The sequence below is a fragment of the Bos grunniens genome, chromosome 22 (genome assembly GCF_055505025.1).
Source record: "Bos grunniens cultivar Pamir isolate PY7600 chromosome 22, Bosgru_T2T1.0, whole genome shotgun sequence".
Classification (NCBI taxonomy): domain Eukaryota; kingdom Metazoa; phylum Chordata; class Mammalia; order Artiodactyla; family Bovidae; genus Bos; species Bos grunniens.
The window spans coordinates 6,428,340-6,446,689 of NC_141186.1; the positions used below are offsets into that span (position 1 = coordinate 6,428,340).

General features: G+C 37.0%; 1 protein-coding gene across 2 annotated transcripts in view; it reads left to right on the forward strand.

The window, feature by feature from the left end:
• STT3B (STT3 oligosaccharyltransferase complex catalytic subunit B) overlaps positions 1-16,942 on the forward strand; it is a 102,197-nt gene extending 85,255 nt beyond the window's left edge. For both annotated transcript variants that reach the window (XM_086365642.1, XM_086365643.1), the window contains exons 9-16: positions 2,248-2,402; positions 5,739-5,950; positions 7,555-7,742; positions 8,352-8,523; positions 9,387-9,560; positions 12,069-12,182; positions 14,236-14,448; positions 16,689-16,942. In XM_086365642.1, coding sequence (XP_086221768.1) covers positions 2,248-2,402; positions 5,739-5,950; positions 7,555-7,742; positions 8,352-8,523; positions 9,387-9,560; positions 12,069-12,182; positions 14,236-14,448; positions 16,689-16,769 — 1,309 coding nt within the window. In that variant the 3' untranslated portion in view covers positions 16,770-16,942. The remainder of the gene's footprint in view (positions 1-2,247; positions 2,403-5,738; positions 5,951-7,554; positions 7,743-8,351; positions 8,524-9,386; positions 9,561-12,068; positions 12,183-14,235; positions 14,449-16,688) is intronic.
• Positions 16,943-18,350: the final 1,408 nt, after the last annotated feature.

An 18,350-nucleotide genomic window follows, 5' to 3' on the forward strand; every position in this document is an offset into this window, starting at 1 on the left:
TCATGATTACCTGGGTCATGAAGATCTCTTTTGTATAGTTCTTCTGTGTATTCTTGCCATGTGTCCTTAATATCTTCTGCTTCTGTTAGGTCCATACCGTTTCTGTCCTTTATTGCGCCCATCTTTGCATGAAAAGTTCCCTTAGTGTCTCTGATTTTCTTGAAGAGATTTCTAGTCCTTCCCATTGTATTGTTTTCCTCTATTTCTTTGCATTGATACTGAGGAAGGCTTTCTTATCTCTCCCTGCTATTTTTTGGAACTCTGAATTCAAAAGGGTGTATCAAAAAGGTACCATTTCACACCAGTCAGAATGGCTGCGATCCAAAAGTCTACAAATAATAAATGCTGGAGAGGGTGTGGAGAAAAGGGAACCCTCTTACACTGTTGGTGGGAATGCAAATTAGTACAGCCACTATGGAGAACAGTGTGGAGATTCCTTAAAAAACTGGAAATAGAACTGCCTTATGATCCAGCAATCCCACTGCTGGGCATACACACTGAGGAAACCAGAAGGGAAAGAGACACGTGTACCCCAATGTTCATCGCAGCACTGTTTATAATAGCCAGGACATGGAAGCAACCTAGATGTCCATCAGCAGATGAATGGATAAGAAAGCTGTGGTACATATACACAATGGAGTATTACTCAGCCATTAAAAAGAATACATTTGAATCAGTTCTAATGAGGTGGATGAAACTGGAGACTATTATACAGAGTGAAGTAAGCCAGAAGGAAAAACATAAATACAGTATACTAACGCATGTATATGGAATTTAGAAAGATGGTAACGATAACCCTGTGTACGAGACAGCAAAAGAGACACTGATGTATAGAACAGTCTTATGGACTCTGTGGGAGAGGGTGGGAAGATTTGGGAGAATGTCATTGAAACATGAATTTAAAAAAAAAAAAAAATAAAGTTTTATTTCAGTTTTAAAAAAAAAAAAAAAAAAAAAAAAAAGGGTGTATCTTTTATTTTCTCCTTTGCCTTTCACTTCTCTTCTTTTCATAGCTCTTTGTAAGTCCTCCTCAGATAACCATTTTGCATTTCTTTTTCTTGGGGATGATCTTGATCACTGCCTCCTTTGCAATGTCATGAACCTCCGTCCATAGTTCTTCAGGCACACTTGTCTATCAGATCTAATCCCTTGAATCTATTTGTCACTTCCAGTGTATAATCATGAAGGGATTTGATTTAGATCATACCCGAATGGTCTAGTGATTTTCCCTATTTTCTTCAATTTAAGTTTGAATTTGGCAATAAGGAGTTCATGATCTGAGCCACAGGTCATCTTGGTCTTGTTTTTGCTGACTGTATAGAGCTTCTCCATCTTTGGCTGCAAAGAGTATAATCAATCTGATTTCAGTGTTGACCATCTGCTGATGTCCATGTGTAGTCTTCTCTTGTGTTGTTGGAAGAGGGTGTTTGCGATGACCAGTGCATTCTCTTGGCAAAGCTCTATTAGCCTTTGCCCTGCTTCATTCTATACTCCGAGGCCAAATTTGCCTGTTACTCCAGGTATTTCCTGACTTCCTACTTTTGCATTCCAGTCCCCTATAATGAAAAGGACGTCGTTGTTTGCTGTTAGTTCTAGAAGGTTTTGTAGATCTTCATAGAACTATTCAACTTCAGCTTTTTCAGCATTACTGGTCAGGGCATAGACTTGGATTACTGTGATGTTGAATGGTAATGTTGAATGTGATGTTGAATGTTGCCTTGGAAACAAACAAACATTCTGTCGTTTTTGAGATTGCATCCATTATGGTCATCTGAGTTAAATTCACCCATTCCATTCCATTCCATTTTAGTTCACTGATTCCAAAAATGTTGATGTTCACTCTTGCCATCACCTGTTTGACCACTTGCAATTTGTTTTGATTCATGGACCTAACATTCCAGGTTCTTATGCAATATTGCTCTTTACAGCATCAGAACAAGTGCAAAAGAAATTCCTATTTGAGCAAGCATTTTTGTGTTAGAAATCACACAGAAGAATATGTGTGTGGCCTTTTATAACTGGCCTTAGATAATTCTAATTTTAGGGGGAAGTATGTTGATTTTGGTTTTACCCATATGTGTCAGATTTATATCCACTATAGCAGGTAACATTGGAATGTACTTTTAAGCCAGAAGAGGGAGAGATGGGAACCATATCTATTAGTACAATCAAAGAAAGTTTATTCACCTAAAAGGAACTTCTGTTTTATCATTTAATTTTAAATAACGTAAACTTCTTTAATACCAGGTATGCAAAAATACACATTCCAATTATTGCATCAGTGTCTGAGCATCAACCTACGACTTGGGTATCTTTCTTCTTTGATCTACATATTCTTGTGTGTACCTTCCCAGCAGGCCTGTGGTTCTGCATTAAAAATATCAACGATGAAAGAGTATTTGGTAAGAGGTTTTTAATAAATACTTCGGTTTATTTTTGTTATTGAGATTATCATTCCACCATGAAGTTTTGTCTTTGCTCAACTTTGCATAAAGATAAACTTTCCTCTCTTACTTTGCATAAGTGCTTAACCAAAAAAAATTAAGTGAATTTGCATTATATATACTCTTAATTATTAACTGTTTAACTTTTGGACTAGTATGTAAGCTTTTCCTTCAATTTATTGTTTTCTGAGAGGTTAATGTAATGATAGTCTGTGGCTGAGAATTGGAAATTATAACTTTGTTGACAGAATAGACTTGAGTATGTTTTCTCAGTTAATTCTAAGTAGGAAGACTTTTGCAGGGGCATCCATGATCCAAAAAGTTTCAGTGGGAAAGTACATTTTGTAATAGAATAAGAATCACCTGTAAGTAAATATCCTCTTGGCTGATAGATTTGTGTAATTTTCAACCAACAAGACTTAGAATTACAAACTATTTTAAAGCCATTGTTTAAGATAAGACCTGAAACTGAAAATGCTTTGTAATATGCACAGGGTCACACAAGCATATATCTTGTATAAGTACGTGGCCTGGACCATGCATGACACTCACAAGTTAGAGTTTCAGAGTGAAGTCAGGAGAGAGAAAATAGCATCTACGTAGGTGCTAACCAAAGAATGGCACTCATTCTTTTCTGCTGTATATAGGTCAGTGGACTTTGGAGAAAGCCATGTTAATACTACATCACTCAAGAAGAATTAGTTTAACAAATTGCCCATTCATGATTTAGCAGTCCCAATCCTAGATACCAGGAGAAGGGAGTGTGTGTGTCTAACAAAGGACATGTCTAAGAATGTACATGGCAACTTTATCCATAATAGTCCCTAGTTAGAAACATTCCAAAGGTTAGCAGTAGAAAAAAGAGATTCTTATGCATTTTAGAGTGGAATACAGCACAACAATTAATATAAGAATAGCATGGGTAAACAAAAGAAGTCAGTACAAAAGAGAACATTTTATATAATTTTATTTCTATGAAGTTTAAGAATAAGGAAGCATCACTACGAACAAAGCTTGTAGAGGTGATGGAATTCTAGCTGAGCTATTTCAAGCCCTAAAAGATGATGCTGTTAAAGTGCCACACTCAGTATGCCAGCAAATTTGGAAAACCCAGCAATGGCCACAGGACTGGAAAAGGTCAGTTTTCATTCCAATCCCAAAGAAAGGCAATGCCAAAGAATACTCAAGACTACCACACAGTTGCACTCATCTCACACGCTGGCAAAGTCATGCACAAAATTCTCCAAGATAGGCTTCAGCAGTACGTGAACTGAGAATTTACAGATGTTCAAGCTGAATTTAGAAAAGGCACAACCAGAGATCAAATTGCCAACATCTGTTGGATCATAGAAAAAGCAAGAGAATCCCAGAAAAATATCTTCTTCATTGACTTCACTCAAGCCTTTGACTGTGTGGATTATAACAAACTGTGGAAAATTTTTCAAGAGATGGGAATACCAGACCACCTGACCTGCCTCTTGAGAAATCTGTATGCAGGTCAAGAAGCAACAGTTAGAACCAGATGTGGAACAATGGACTGGTTCCAAATTAGGAAAGGAATACGTCCAGGACGTATATTGTCACCTTGCTTATTTAACTTACATACAGAGTACATAATGAGAAATGCCAGACTGGATAAAGCACAAGCTGGAATCAAGATTGCTGGGTGAAATATCAATAACCTCAGAGAGGCAGATGACACCACCCTTATGGCAGAAAGTGAAGAGGAACTAAAAAGCCTTTAATGAAAGTGAAAGAGGAGAGTGAAAAAGTTGGCTTAAAGCTCAACATTCAGAAAACAAAGATCATGGCATCCAGTCCCATCACTTCATGTCAAATAGATGGGGAAAGAGTGGGCTTCAAAATCTCTGCAGATGGTGACTTCAGCCATGAAAGTAAAAGGCACTTGCTCCTTGGAAGGAAAGCCATTTCAAACCTAGACAGCATATTAAAAAGCAGAGACATTCCTTTGCTGGCAAAGGCTCATCTAGTCAAAGCTATGGTTCTTCCAATAGTCATGTATGGATGTGAGAGTTGGGCCATAAAGAAAGCTGAGCATTGAAGAATTGATGCTTTCAAGCTGTGGTATTGGAGAAGACTCCAGAAAGTCCTCTGGACTGCAAGGAGATCAAACCAGTTAATCCTTAAAGGAAATCAATCTTGAATATTCACTGGAAGGACTGATGCTGAAGCTGAAGCTCCAGTAGTTTGGGCATATGATGTGAAGGACTGACTCATTGGAAAAGACCCTGATACTGGGAAAGATTGAAGGCAGGAGGAGAAGGAGATGACAGAGGACGAGATGGTTGGATGGCGTCACTGACTTGATGGATAGCAGTTTCAGCAAGCTGTGGGAGTTGGTGATGGATAGGGAAGCCTGGCTTTCTGCAGTCCATGAGGTCACAAAGATTCAGACACAACTGAGCGACTGAACTGAGAATAAGGAAAGTTAAATTATTGCTTTAAAAGTTCAAATAGTGATTACCTGTTTTATGGGAGAGCATAGTGGTTATTGATTAGGAAGAGGCATGAGGGCTTCTCCTGAGGAGGGATACAGATGTTCTGTATTTTGATATGGGTGGCAATTACATAGGTGTGTGCATATAAAAATTCACTGAGATAAACAATATTGTATAGTAAATGTATTTTTTAGTCAGGAAAAAAATATGAATTTGTTTCAAGTGAGATGGGCACTCAGATGACTCAGTAACTTTGTGAAGTCACAGCCTCTAGCCAGAAATGAATAGAGACTTTCCCCGTGGTGAGCACATTATCTGGAACAGTTTGATTGTTGGAAAGTACTTGCAGACTTTTTAAGTTTCTCGGCAATAGCTTCATAAGTTCCTCCTTTGGTTAATAAATTATTTTCTTCTTATCCTATTCTTACTTTAAAGCAGGCTTTATGCCAAATATTGGCATGATCTTTTCATAGACTATTTGATTCTATAAACTTACTGTGCCTATAATTCACCACATTTTCCTCTGTTATGGATTTTCCTAATATGTGATGCTGTTGACAAATAACAAATTGTCTCATTCCCCATAATAGCTATAATTAATTTGAATCCTGATACATTTCTCTCAACTATTGATATGTAGTGTTTATTTGGTCAATACTAGTTATAATCTCTAAATATGACTTTGAAATTGGTTCAGATTATCAGTTTAGAAACAGCCCTTTTATGAGATGTTTGTCTGTGTTTCGATTGTCCTTTGAAGTAGTATTGAATTTTCAGTGGGTCTTCCTGAGACCCTTTCTTTCCTGAAGTATTGTAAGAGAACCTGTCTTTGCAGTTGCACTGTACGCCATCAGTGCTGTCTACTTTGCGGGCGTGATGGTCCGGCTGATGTTGACCTTGACTCCAGTCGTCTGCATGCTGTCTGCAATTGCCTTCTCAAACGTTTTTGAGCACTATTTGGGGGACGACATGAAAAGGGAAAACCCTCCTGTGGAGGACAGCAGTGATGAGGATGACAAGAGAAACCCAGGAAATTTGTATGATAAGGTGGGAAATCTAAAGTAAGGCCTTTAAAAGTTTTATGTGTTCCTTTGTTTTGTTTTTCCATCATAGTAAGAACCATACATATTAAGAAGTGTGGTTAAACAAGAATCTAGAGAAAGTTCGTCTTTTCATTCAGAATAAGAAAACAGAATGTCACCAGAGTATATAATCACCTTTTGGGTCAGGTTTTATAAACTAAAACCCAATTTTGAGAGCAAAAAGCTGATGTTCTTACTAAATTACATAAAATTTAACACTATAAATCTTTCTGAAACCACGTGCACAAGGGTTTATCCTTGAAGTCCATATTCAGTGTAAACGTTTTAAATATCTGGTAGACTGAACAGTAAATGAGGGATATTGTGTATGCTGTTTTGTCTGACACTTTGCGACCCCATCGACTGTAGGTCCTCTGTCCGTGGGATCTTTCAGGCAAGAATACTGGAGTGGGTCACCATTTCCTTCTTCATGGGATCTTCCCATGTCTCCTGTATTGGCAGGTGGATTCTTTACCCACTGCACCACCTAGGAAATCCCATATGAAGGGTATTAAATGCCTTTTTTTTTTTTTTTTTTTTTTAAAGTCTCCAGTTCGTTAATACTAGGTGCTGGGCCCATATAATGTAATTTACTTTTAAGATCTCAGGAAACACAGCAGAATTAGATTTGGTGGAAGTGTGGAAAGACTTAGAGCACTTATCTTGAACAACAAATTAAACTTTACTACATTAACTAGGTTTTTAAGTAGCAGTTTAAAACTTTCCTTACTATGATAGGTCCAATATCATTCATACAGATTAGTGCTATTAAAGCATATGCCTGCTTTTTTGTTTATTTTTGTTTTGTGGTTTCTTAATAATTAACCTTGAAGTTTAGAACCTCTGACTCTGTCCTGTTCTCTCCTGGTTTTTGATGAGGTTTATTGTTTTTTTTTTATTTATTTATTTTCTTTTTTAAATTTTATTTCACCTTTAAACTTCACAACATTGTATTAGTTCCGCCAAACATCAAAATGAATCCGCCACAGGCATACCTATGCTCCCCATCCTGAACCCTCCTCCCTCCTCCCCCCCCTCCACACCCTCCCTCCGGGCCGTCAAAAATACAATCTTGATTTTAACAAGCTTATTGATTTAGGGTTTGGAAATTGGAAAACTCATTCTGATAATGTGTTCTTTTTCCTGTACTAAAGTCCTACAAAGTCCTGGATTATAACTGAACATTGCTTTTTTTAGGATGAGGAATTCATTTTTTTTATAAAGAAAGGTTGCCAGGATGAGACCATTTGGTTCTCCCCTTTGTATTTATGTAAACATAAGGTCAATTGAGTTCCAAAGCAACTTCTTACTGGAGATATTTTGCTCTGCAACCAGTTCCTGGATTGGGTTTAGTTCCAGGAAGTCTTCTTTTTGACAGTTGACTTGAGAATCTACCTTGATAATTTTTAGAAAACATTGTATGACCCATGCAAGAATTCCTGATGGTTATACATTCTCCTCTTGAAAGAATTAAATTGATAGATGACATTCTCCCAGCTTCTCCATTTAATGTCTTAATGAAAGCAAATGAGATGATGAATTTGTCTCATCAGTTTTCTGTATTTTCAGGCAGGCAAAGTGAGGAAGCATGTAACTGAGCAGGAAAAAACAGAAGAGGGATTAGGTCCTAATATAAAAAGCATTGTCACGATGCTGATGCTGATGCTGTTGATGATGTTTGCAGTCCACTGCACCTGGGTCACAAGCAATGCGTACTCCAGCCCAAGCGTGGTCCTGGCCTCTTACAACCATGATGGGTAAGAAGATGGCTTAACTACGAAAGGGTTCCACACCTGCTCTTTCTCTTGCCTCAAAAAATAGAATTCAGAGGTCTATCTGAATATCTTCGCATATATAACATACACATTAGTCTTTCTCAAAGTGTCATGCTTGGACACAGCATCATCATTACCAGGAAGCCCATTAGACATGCGCGTTCTTGACCCCACCTAAGCATGTAGAGTTAGAAACGGGGGGGTGAGACTCAGGAATCTGTGTTTTAAGGAGTGCCCCAGGGATTCTGATGCAGCTGAAATTTAACAACAGGTGGTCTCTGTTCTGCCCCTACATTCCCACCCCAGCTTCTGCTTCATGTGGATACTCTTCAGACTTGTGCAGGCTCCATTTCAGAACTACTATATCAGAATTTGCTTTTTTACATGATAGCCTGGTGGTTTGTATGCCTATTAAGTCAAAGAAGCACTAGTCTAGCTCTTTTTTTTTTCTTTCTTCTTCCTACCCTTGAGGCTTTTTAACTACTATCCTTAAAATATGAAATTATTTAGTGGCCTGGCACCCCAAGATTTTAAGAAACCATCTTCACATTTATAAGGTCTTATTTAAGTTAATATTGTGATTCTTTTCAGAACCAGGAATATTTTAGATGATTTCAGAGAAGCTTACTTTTGGCTAAGGCAGAATACAGATGAACATGCCCGAGTGATGTCTTGGTGGGATTACGGCTATCAGATTGCTGGGATGGCTAATAGAACCACTCTGGTGGATAACAACACCTGGAATAACAGCCACATAGCACTGGTAAGAACTTGACCAACAGAAGGTCAAAAGTTACAAACCGTTATTCACTACTTAGACATCAGACTTCACTTGTGATTAAGTAGGAAAACTGTGGGGGAAAGTGCTTTTTGTTTGCTGAATTTTCAACATACTTCTCTACATATTTGTTCAGTAAAGTGATTCAATGTATGCTTGCTTATTTGGTTTTTAAGACTAGAATTTGTTTATCATTCAGAATCAGAGGCTATATGCTGGAGAATGAGGCAAAATCTGAAATTTACTGTATTTGTCTTATATTTTCCTTTTCGTAAGTTAAGAAAATTATTTGCAGATGTGTAAAGCAAGTGCAGTGTGTTTTATGAACATGCACATTATGTTTACTCTAGCTATTACATAACTAATTTACATTAATTAATCACCTTTCTGTTCTCTAAAGATTTTAAATAGATAGCTAGGTGTTAGCCAAATGAATTTTGTTTGTATTTAGTGTTGCGGCTAATCATTAGGTGTTTGGTAGACTGAAGAAAAGGATATATTTGTTGTAGCTAGATGGATGGTCATCCCCAGCATGGGATTTTGAGAAATTCTACTACTTTTAAGCTTTTTTTGTTTGCTTTCATATTAAAATGTTAATTTAATGCGACCAAATTACTAGGAAAATATGAGCACATATCCTGATTTTGACATGCTGTAGTTGGTTATAGTAAGGGAGGTGCTTATAAATCTCATGAATTTGTTGAATTTATAGCAGATTGTTTCTATAAAAGGAATTCCATGTAAATCAAACTTTTGAGATGCATTCTATTTTAAGGTAAAAATGTGCATTCATGTTTTAGTGTTATTTTGGGACTAAGAACACACATTCTCACTTTTTTATTCTTTAGGTGGGAAAAGCTATGTCTTCAAATGAAACAGCAGCCTATAAAATCATGAGGAGTCTGGACGTAGATTATGTTTTGATTATTTTTGGAGGGGTTATTGGCTATTCTGGTGATGACATCAACAAGTTTCTCTGGATGGTTAGGATAGCTGAAGGGGAACATCCAAAAGATATTCGGGTAAGAAACTAGGTTCTTGTTGGTGTGTGAAGGACCATTCCCAGAGTGCAGGTAACCCTCTTCCCTTTCTGACTGCGTTGTATTTGTTATCATCATCCTGTCTCCAGAGCAGTCCCTCACTGTACTGTTTACTAAAGCCAGCATAAGCATTTTCCCAGGTTTAAAACTTTTGAAATCTGGTACTCCCATTCTCCTCTAGGAAACAATTTCTTCTCAAGATTCTTGCTTTTACTCCTACAGCCTCTCACATTTGCCCTTTCCTTCCATTTTTGTTGCTTCCACTCTGGTATTGACCCCAGTGCTCATAAACCTGAAATAGGACAGTAGCCTTCAAATTGCTGTCTTTGCCTTTGTCTGTTTCCTCTCCCAATTTTAACATGACATTGATCATGTTACTTTACAGCTTTTTTTTTTTTTTTTTAAGCCTCCATTAGTTTAAGGAAAGGAGCCTCGGAAAAAAAAAAGCAGACAGATAAGAGTTGCAACTAAACCCTGCCGCTGTCAGCTTGGTGCTTTGGGCAAGTTGTTTTTCGACCAGTCAGCATTATATGGTTCGAGTGGTAGGTCTTGTTCTAGGTTCTAGTGTTAACAGTGGTGATTGGGCCATTTCAGTTGATAACTAATAGAGATGCCAGGAATAATTCACTTGTAGTACTGTTATGAGATTTTCTGGTAACATAGATGAACCCTCAGCCTCATGACTGGTTTAGAATAATCAGAATGATGATTGAAATAGGAAAGCATTGGTACAAAATCAAAACCACTTAGCTCAGAATGCAACCCTTTAATACTTCCCTTTGCTGGCTTCTTGTCCTGCTAGCAACGTTTTCCACTCTGTCACTCTCCCCTAGCCCATGAAACTTGGTTTGTGTTTTCTTTCCTTGGCTCATCTGACATTCATGTTATAATCTTTTCTTCTTGGGGTACCTTCCCTACAATAGTTCTGTCCTCTTGGCAGAGGTCCTTCTGTGGTAGGTACATCCATGTCTCTATTCATCAGGTCATGTCCAGCCTGTTTTGTAGGTAGACTGTGTTGTATCCTCCCACTCAGAGAGGATGGGCACCCAGCAGTGAGGTTACATGATGAAGGCATAAAAGAGGAGAGTAGGATTCACTGCTGATCCGGAATAAAAGGACCTTTTGGGAAAACATGGGAATGTGTTATGTGTGACAGGGGTAAAGTTGAGTAAAACCCCAGATTTCCTGTTTAAACATAAATGCTTAACTACCCGACATTATCTCTTAACTACCATTAATAGTATTTCCTTGTATTTACATTGGTCTTAATCTTCCAAGTATGTGAGTTTTCACTTGTGGATTTGCTTTTAGCAGTGTTAAAATTTTGACATGATAGATTGAGATATGTTTTGAACATTTGTGTAGAGAAAAATCCTAATTTTCTGTGCTTTGTGAGGAAGTAATTTACACATTCACATGGTTCACAAAATGAATATATATAGGGACATACAGTAAAAGTGTATCCCCCCCCCCCAAGAAAAAGAAAAAAGTCCATGGTAATCTCTTGTTATTTTCTTATTCTAATTGAAGCAGATAACTAGTAGGAAAATATATCAAAACTAATAGAATTATGTAAAGTTTTAAAATAAAATAAAGAATATATACATTGTTCTTGTATTTTTTTACTTCACAATATTCTATGGAGATCTTCACATATTAAAATATGGGGATCCTTCTTCATTTCTGTTTTTTTACATCTGTATAGTGTGTTCCATTGCGTGTGTGCACTATGATTTATTTAACCTGTCCCTGTTAATGGATATTAAGATTTTTCAAGTTTTTTAATCTGAAACGGTGGTGCAATAAGTAACTTTCTACACTCATCATTTTGCCCACATTTTAGTATCTCTGTAGGATAAATTCCTAGAAAAGAAATTTCTGTCAATAGTATCAGATTGGCCCTCTCAGAGGTTAATTTATAAACTTGATGCGCTTACAATAAAAATTGCTGCAAGAGTTTTCTAAATGTTCCCCTCCCAACTAAAAAAATTGTTTTGGCATTCATATGGAAAAATAAAACAAATTTAGGAAAACTCTGAAAAGGAATAATGAATGGCTGGGGAAGGGGACACAGTTGGAGAGAGTCAGCATACCTAGTATTAATTCATGGTGTTGGTACCTTTTTTTTTTTTTTTTTTAATAATTATTGAGGTTTTATTATAACATGGTTTAAAATCTGGTAGAATTAATTGCTCTCCTTCATCCAGCAAACTATTGTTCTCTTTATGTTTTCTTGGATACTTTTTTCTTTTAATAAATAATTTCTGGACTGAGTATTAAACACCCATGATAGTTTTGTGGGTTTTTAAGAGATCATATTAAATTTATAAATTTGTCTTCTGATACTGTGTTTTTTTGAGATTTAACTAAATACGGCTTTATGAAGATAACCTCAAAAGCTAGCTCTTACGGGGAAATGAAAAGGGGAACCTGTAGTTGTGAATATGTTATATTAAACTGACACAGAAACTTCTGGATTCTTTCCTGTAGGAAAGTGACTATTTCACCTCACAAGGAGAATTCCGTGTAGACAAAGCAGGATCCCCTACTTTGTTGAATTGCCTTATGTATAAAATGTCATACTACAGATTTGGAGAAATGCAGGTTAGTTATAATCTTTGTTTTTTTCTATAATCTTTATTTTATAAGCTTTATTCTAGACTTTTTCTGTAATCTTTATTCACAGGAATATTTTAACAATAGTCTTGTTTGACTCTAAAAAGCAGGATAATATTTTGGTTGTGCTCTAAAGAAAAATGTGCTCATCTAAAATTTTTTCTACTCTATTTACTTTCTGAAACTTCTGTGTGAAAAATGAGGAAATATTTTTTAGAGCAGAGGTTTCTTTCCAAAATGTTAATTAATAGAGGCTTAAATCCAACCCTTGCCTGCCATCCTGCTTTTTTTTTTTGACTTCATGTTTTTGGAAAACGTTGCTCTCCCAGCGAGGGGTCTTCCAGTTGGGCAGCAGTGTGATCTTAAGTAGCTTACTCTACTGCCTGGTGAGGGAAAGCTGGAAATGAAAGGGTTGGATTATTTAGTCACTTCACACATTTATTCTCTCCCTGTTCTCCATTACCTCAAATAGCTGGGACTCTCTAGGTCAGCGTTTCCCAGAAAATTAGAATGATGTGCTACAAAAGATTTAGTCAATGAAAGGAATGAATGGACAGGGAAGCATTGTGGCAAAAGGAACGAACAGCAACTGTCACAAGCTGGGGTCCAGATCGGGCTCTATCATATCATGTAATCCTTGGATGAGTCACATTCTCCCTGGGCTTGGTTTTTTCCTTATCTGTATATAATGGGGCTCCTGGTAGCCTCTACTGTTCTTCCTAACTTTTATATTCCATGACTGTCATACCAAGTTACACCTTCATACTAAGGTTATATTGAAAACTTTCTGGTTCCATGCTGCTTTCTGGTTGATACTAGAAGGCAGAGGAAAAAACCACGGATCAAGATAACGCTTCTGCATTATTCATTTGGAATTTTTTAAAACAAGTAGCTTTAAAAAATAATAATTTTACTACTAGGTTTAAGTTTTTGTTAGTGTTTTGATTTCTTTTGAAGGCAAACTGCCTGGTCTCTAAACTCATGTTATGCTAAGAGATAAGCACTAAGGGCACAATAATTAGCTGCCCCAGAAAATTGGTGAAAGATTAGTTTCTCTATTCACTAATAATAGCATTAAAGGACCTTTGTTTTTCCTGTCTGTTCGAGAGTTCTAAGCCATGCATCTAGCATGCATTCATTTTGATGCGTTTCCCTACTCAAGAATATGTTCAAGACATGAAGTATAATAACTTTCCTGTTGTAAGATATGTAATAAGTTATTCCCTCATTGGACGAGATTTGTTTTCTGGTCTTATTTTTAAATTGAATTCACTTAGGTTCTATGTGACAGCATAAACCTACTCCGAGAATTTCTTAAAATCCTCTCCCTTGCCTCCATTTTTGTCTCTCCTCGTCCTGGTTAATCTTCCCTTGGTTTGGTTTAACGTCCTTTGTAGTTGCCACTTTCAGGATGTTTAGCATCAGGCTTACTTGTGCTCTGATTTCACAAGTAGCACTGGTGAGAGAGAGCCACACTGAATAAGGTAAAGTCGTCGTGCACCTTACCTCCTAGTGGAGGATGCGGATAATTTTGAAAATAAAAATTTTAGCAACAAACACTATAGAATAAAACAATCAGTGGAGGAGACTTCTCAGTCATCAATCTAAAGAAAAGATTTCCCTGAAGTGATGGTGTTTGGGCTGAGACCAGAGAATAGAAAGGAGCCAGTCATGCAGAATTGCCAGATGAAGAACTTTGAGGCTGGCAAAGTAACCTGGTAGTGCAAGGTCCAGGTAGGGAGGCCCTTCTGTGTTTGCTCTGAAAACCTATAAGAAGGGTTTTCATGGATTTCATTTTGCTGTTTTGGGTTTTTTGTGCCTGCAGGCCCCTCGTCCATTCTAATTCTTATGCATTGAGTTTCTCTCTTGCTGATTTCTTCTTGTCTGGTTAGCAGCATACGAGGACTGGTTAACAGTATATCACTCTGATTCTGTTTCCCTAGTTTAAAAAGAGAGAGTTGTGCTCTGGTGATAACACTCCCTTCTAATACTGAATGTTTCCCAGTATGTTTAACATCCACCACTCATGTCACTTTTGCAGCTGGATTTCCGTACACCTCCAGGTTTTGATCGGACACGTAATGCTGAGATTGGAAACAAGGACATTAAATTCAAGCATTTGGAGGAGGCCTTCACATCAGAGCACTGGCTTGTAAGGATATATAAAGTGAAAGCCCCTGATAACAGGGAGACACTAGACCACAAACCTCGAGTAACCAACATTTTCCCCAAACAGAAGTATTTGTCAAAGAAGGTGGGTACCAAATGAAGTCAGGTCTATAAAAGAGTAACTCAAGATCGGTCGGTTTGTCTGAAAAATTACTGAAAATTGCTAATAGGTTTTCATTTGCCAGATTTGTAAAGACCAAGGCTTAAATACAAAGTAGATATCAAGTGCCAACCTTACAAACTAAGCACTTAAGCTTACCGCAGGAAGCAGCTGTTTCTGGAGAGTTCTTCATGCAAAGAGTGGTTATCAGTGAACTGAGCCAAGATTTTTCAGAGACATTCTGGCTTTAATTTGTGCCACTCCCATTACAAAGACTAGTTTGTAAAGTAAGATGTGTCTGTGGCCATCAGTTTCTGAACCTTTGTGAAAGTAAAAATGCCAAACACTCAGTAGCAGTTGTGATTCATTCATGATCATTTGGTTAAAGCAAATTTATATAGCATTTTCACGTTCCAGTCTCAGTACAATGTTACTATATTATTCATTGAATTAAAAAAAAGCTCAAGTTGAATTGAGTCCTGAATCCTCAAAAAATTTATCTTTAGATAATTATTAAGTATAATTGGCACGAAAAAGCTTGTAGGCAGAATTATGATGATGAGACCATTGCAGTCTTTTTGTAATACTTAATAAGACATGAAGCCTTTTATTAGAAGTCATTATAGCTCACTTAAACCAAATAGGTCTAATCTTTGCTATAAAAACTATTGAAAATGAGTATTTATATGGTTTGCCCTCTGTGGGAGATGGAAAATAATGAACAGTCAGATGAAATACGAAGATTGTATTTTAAAGTACAACCCTTAATAATACTAGTTGTTGTTAGACTGATTTCAGTCTTAAATCTTGAAAGATGCTTGTGTTTACATTGTCCAGATCAGTTATTTTAAATCATTGAAGGGGCTTCCCTGGTGTCTTAGTCGGTAAAGGATCTGCCTCCAATGCAGGAGACCAGGGTCCGATCCCTGGGCCAGGAAGATCCCCTGGAGAAGGAAATGGCAGTCGCAAAGAGTCGGACATGACTGAACAACTAACACTTTCACTTTGTATTACTTAAAATATACTTCAAATATGCTCAGAATACCAATTCAGTTTACCCTATAAAAGTGCTAACTATTAACTGAATGATATGTAAATGGAAACTTTAAATGACTATTAAAGTGTTAGTCGCTCACTTGTGTCCGACTCTTTTGTGACCCCATGGACTAAAGTTTGCCAGGCTTTCCTGTCCAGGGGATTTTCCAGGCAAGAAACTGGAGTAGGTTGTCATTCCCTTCTCCAGGGGATCTTCCTGAGCCAGGGATTGAACCCGGGTCTCCCACATTGCAGGCGGATTCTTTACCACCTGAGCTACCAAAGTTTCTGAAACTACCTCCATAGTTATATTTAAATATGAGAATTGAATTGAGGGATCAGTCTCTTGAGTCTTCACCTACTGCTAACCCAGTACTTTGATGATGCATTGAATTACTTGTTGAATTGAATTACGATAAAAAGTGTTGCCTTTTTTCAGTGTCTATGAAAATGTCAGATTTGTCAGACACATGTCTTATATGATTTATCTTGTGAGACTCTAAGATAGCAAACATTTTTGCAGTAATTTGTTTCTTACACCACAGACATCAGTTTGACAGTATTTTTTTTTAAAGATGTATGAAACTCAAAGGATGTTACAGTTTTGTTTTTTTTCCCTTGGTGTTTGCCTTTTGTTTCATTTTGAATATTTAAGTGCTGAAGAATGTGCCAGGTAACTTTATTCTCTTTTATTTTTGTGGATAGGTATAGGTCATCCTTTTACAGATAAGAGAATTGGGCTCCAGAAGTTACCAAGTTAATTAGGATTTCTGACATAGCTAATTCTTGGAGCCTAAATCAGGAGCACCAGAAACAGTTGCTGAATCCTTAGTCTAGGCATACTCTAGCATGCTTAGAAATGTGAGTCATTATAGCTAAGCATTTCGTGGTTGAGAAGGCAGGTCGGGGTCCATTCACTTGATGACAAAGACATATGACAGGCTTTGGAGGAGCACTGTGGTGGTCTTTCCTCATAAAGCTGAGGACCTTGTCCAGCTCATCCTGGACCTCCACATCCTCGGTGTAGAGCAATGGGGAGTGCTTGTTGACAGTTCAGGGAGACCGGACCCAGGAAGAGCTGAGTGCTTATTAAGACAGTCTTCACCACTCTGCAGTAGACCATGTGTGTATCCGTATTTTTAATCCAAAAGAAACCTGCACTAACACCAGGTATTCTGTTTTCTTTTTAGACTGCGAAAAGGAAGCGTGGCTACATTAAAAATAAGCTAGTTTTTAAGAAAGGCAAGAAAATATCTAAGAAGACTCTTTAAAAACACTGTTCTGGTTCCTAACTTGAAGCAGATGTCTTTGTGAGAACCGGTCTTTGCCTTTAGCTCATGTCGTGTTTCACAGCAGCGGAGGGTACAGAACCATCACTGGTCCAGGTTAACAACCAAAACTCTGGCAACACCTGATTTAAAAAATAAAATTGGCTTATTGAGAACAGCTGTTTTTGATTTGTAATGTGAAGCAAGACAGAGCACTGCTGTAAATGTCTTAACAGCAGATTTTTTTTTTTATTGGTACATATTATCCTTCAAATCTGAAAATTTGGACAATTCGCACCAAAGAACCCTCTAATTTGGTCCCTGGCACATGCATACTTGTCAAGGTTTTTTTATTCTTTTACAAGACCTGCATTTTATTTGAATGACCCAGATAGCAATATGTAAAATACAAATGACAAAATGTGATGCAAGCTTCTTGAACCAGTAAAACTAGTACAGGTCTGAGAAAGAGGTATGAGAAGAGTACTTCCTTGAACTATATTTATTTTCATGTTTCTCCAGTGCAAAGAATGTTTCATCAAATGTGCATTTTCTATTGCTTACTGTTTGCTCTGAGAAGAAGCTGCTGTTTTAAAGATGGACCTCTAACTCATTGATTCAAGTAGTTGTTGTTTTGTTTTGTTTTTTAATGTTGAAACATTATTGCTGCTGTTAGCAGTTGTTTTCACCAGGTACTTACAGAGCAGATACCATACATGGTTCATTCAAGGGCTAAATTTATATCCTTTGGCAATCATGGCAACACACACAATGTTGCTTGTTAGCAGGCTGGGGTTCGGTGTCCTACTCCTGAGGTGAGCACTGTGTTTACATACAAAAGGTTAAGGAAGAAACCCTTAAAGTGGACAGGTATCCAGAGTTCGTTTTGTGTGACTCTTCAAAATGACAAAGGATTTGTAAAATTCTGGCTTTCTCTCATTTTTACAAGTTTCATCCATCACAATGACTTTTGTCCTTTGCTCCATATTTGTTAATCCCTTAAGCATTTGATGAAACACTCTTTAATGCTATGTGCATTTTCTTTTATTAAAAATGTGACAGTTGTCAAAAAATGCACTAAAATGTCAATGGAGATTGAACATGTTCACTTTCCAGCTCATAGGCAACTTTATATAGACTTGAAATTTTTCTCCTGTTTAGTGAAAGTAAAAGAGAAAGGGTTTTTCCTGCCACAGGATATCTTTCCTTTTTTTTTTTTTTTTTTTGATATAAACAAGCATAACTTACACCACTGATTTTGGTGGAAAAGTGCAGAATAGTATGTACCTTTTATGAAGAAAAGTGTAATTTACAATATACAGTGAGAATGTTACTGCCAATTTTCTTTTTCCAAAGTGTAGAATATTCTTTGATTTATAGAATTCATTTTTGACCCAGATGATGGTTCTTTTACAGACAAATAAAATGGTCCAACATTTTCACAAATGAAGTGTAACTGAATCTGGATTTCTGATACCTTGTCATTTGGGGGATTTTATCTTACTTTGTTGCTTTAAAATTCAATGCAGAAAAGTTGTTGACTGTAGGGAAAATAAAGTTAATTCAAATTTTGTGTTAAGTGTT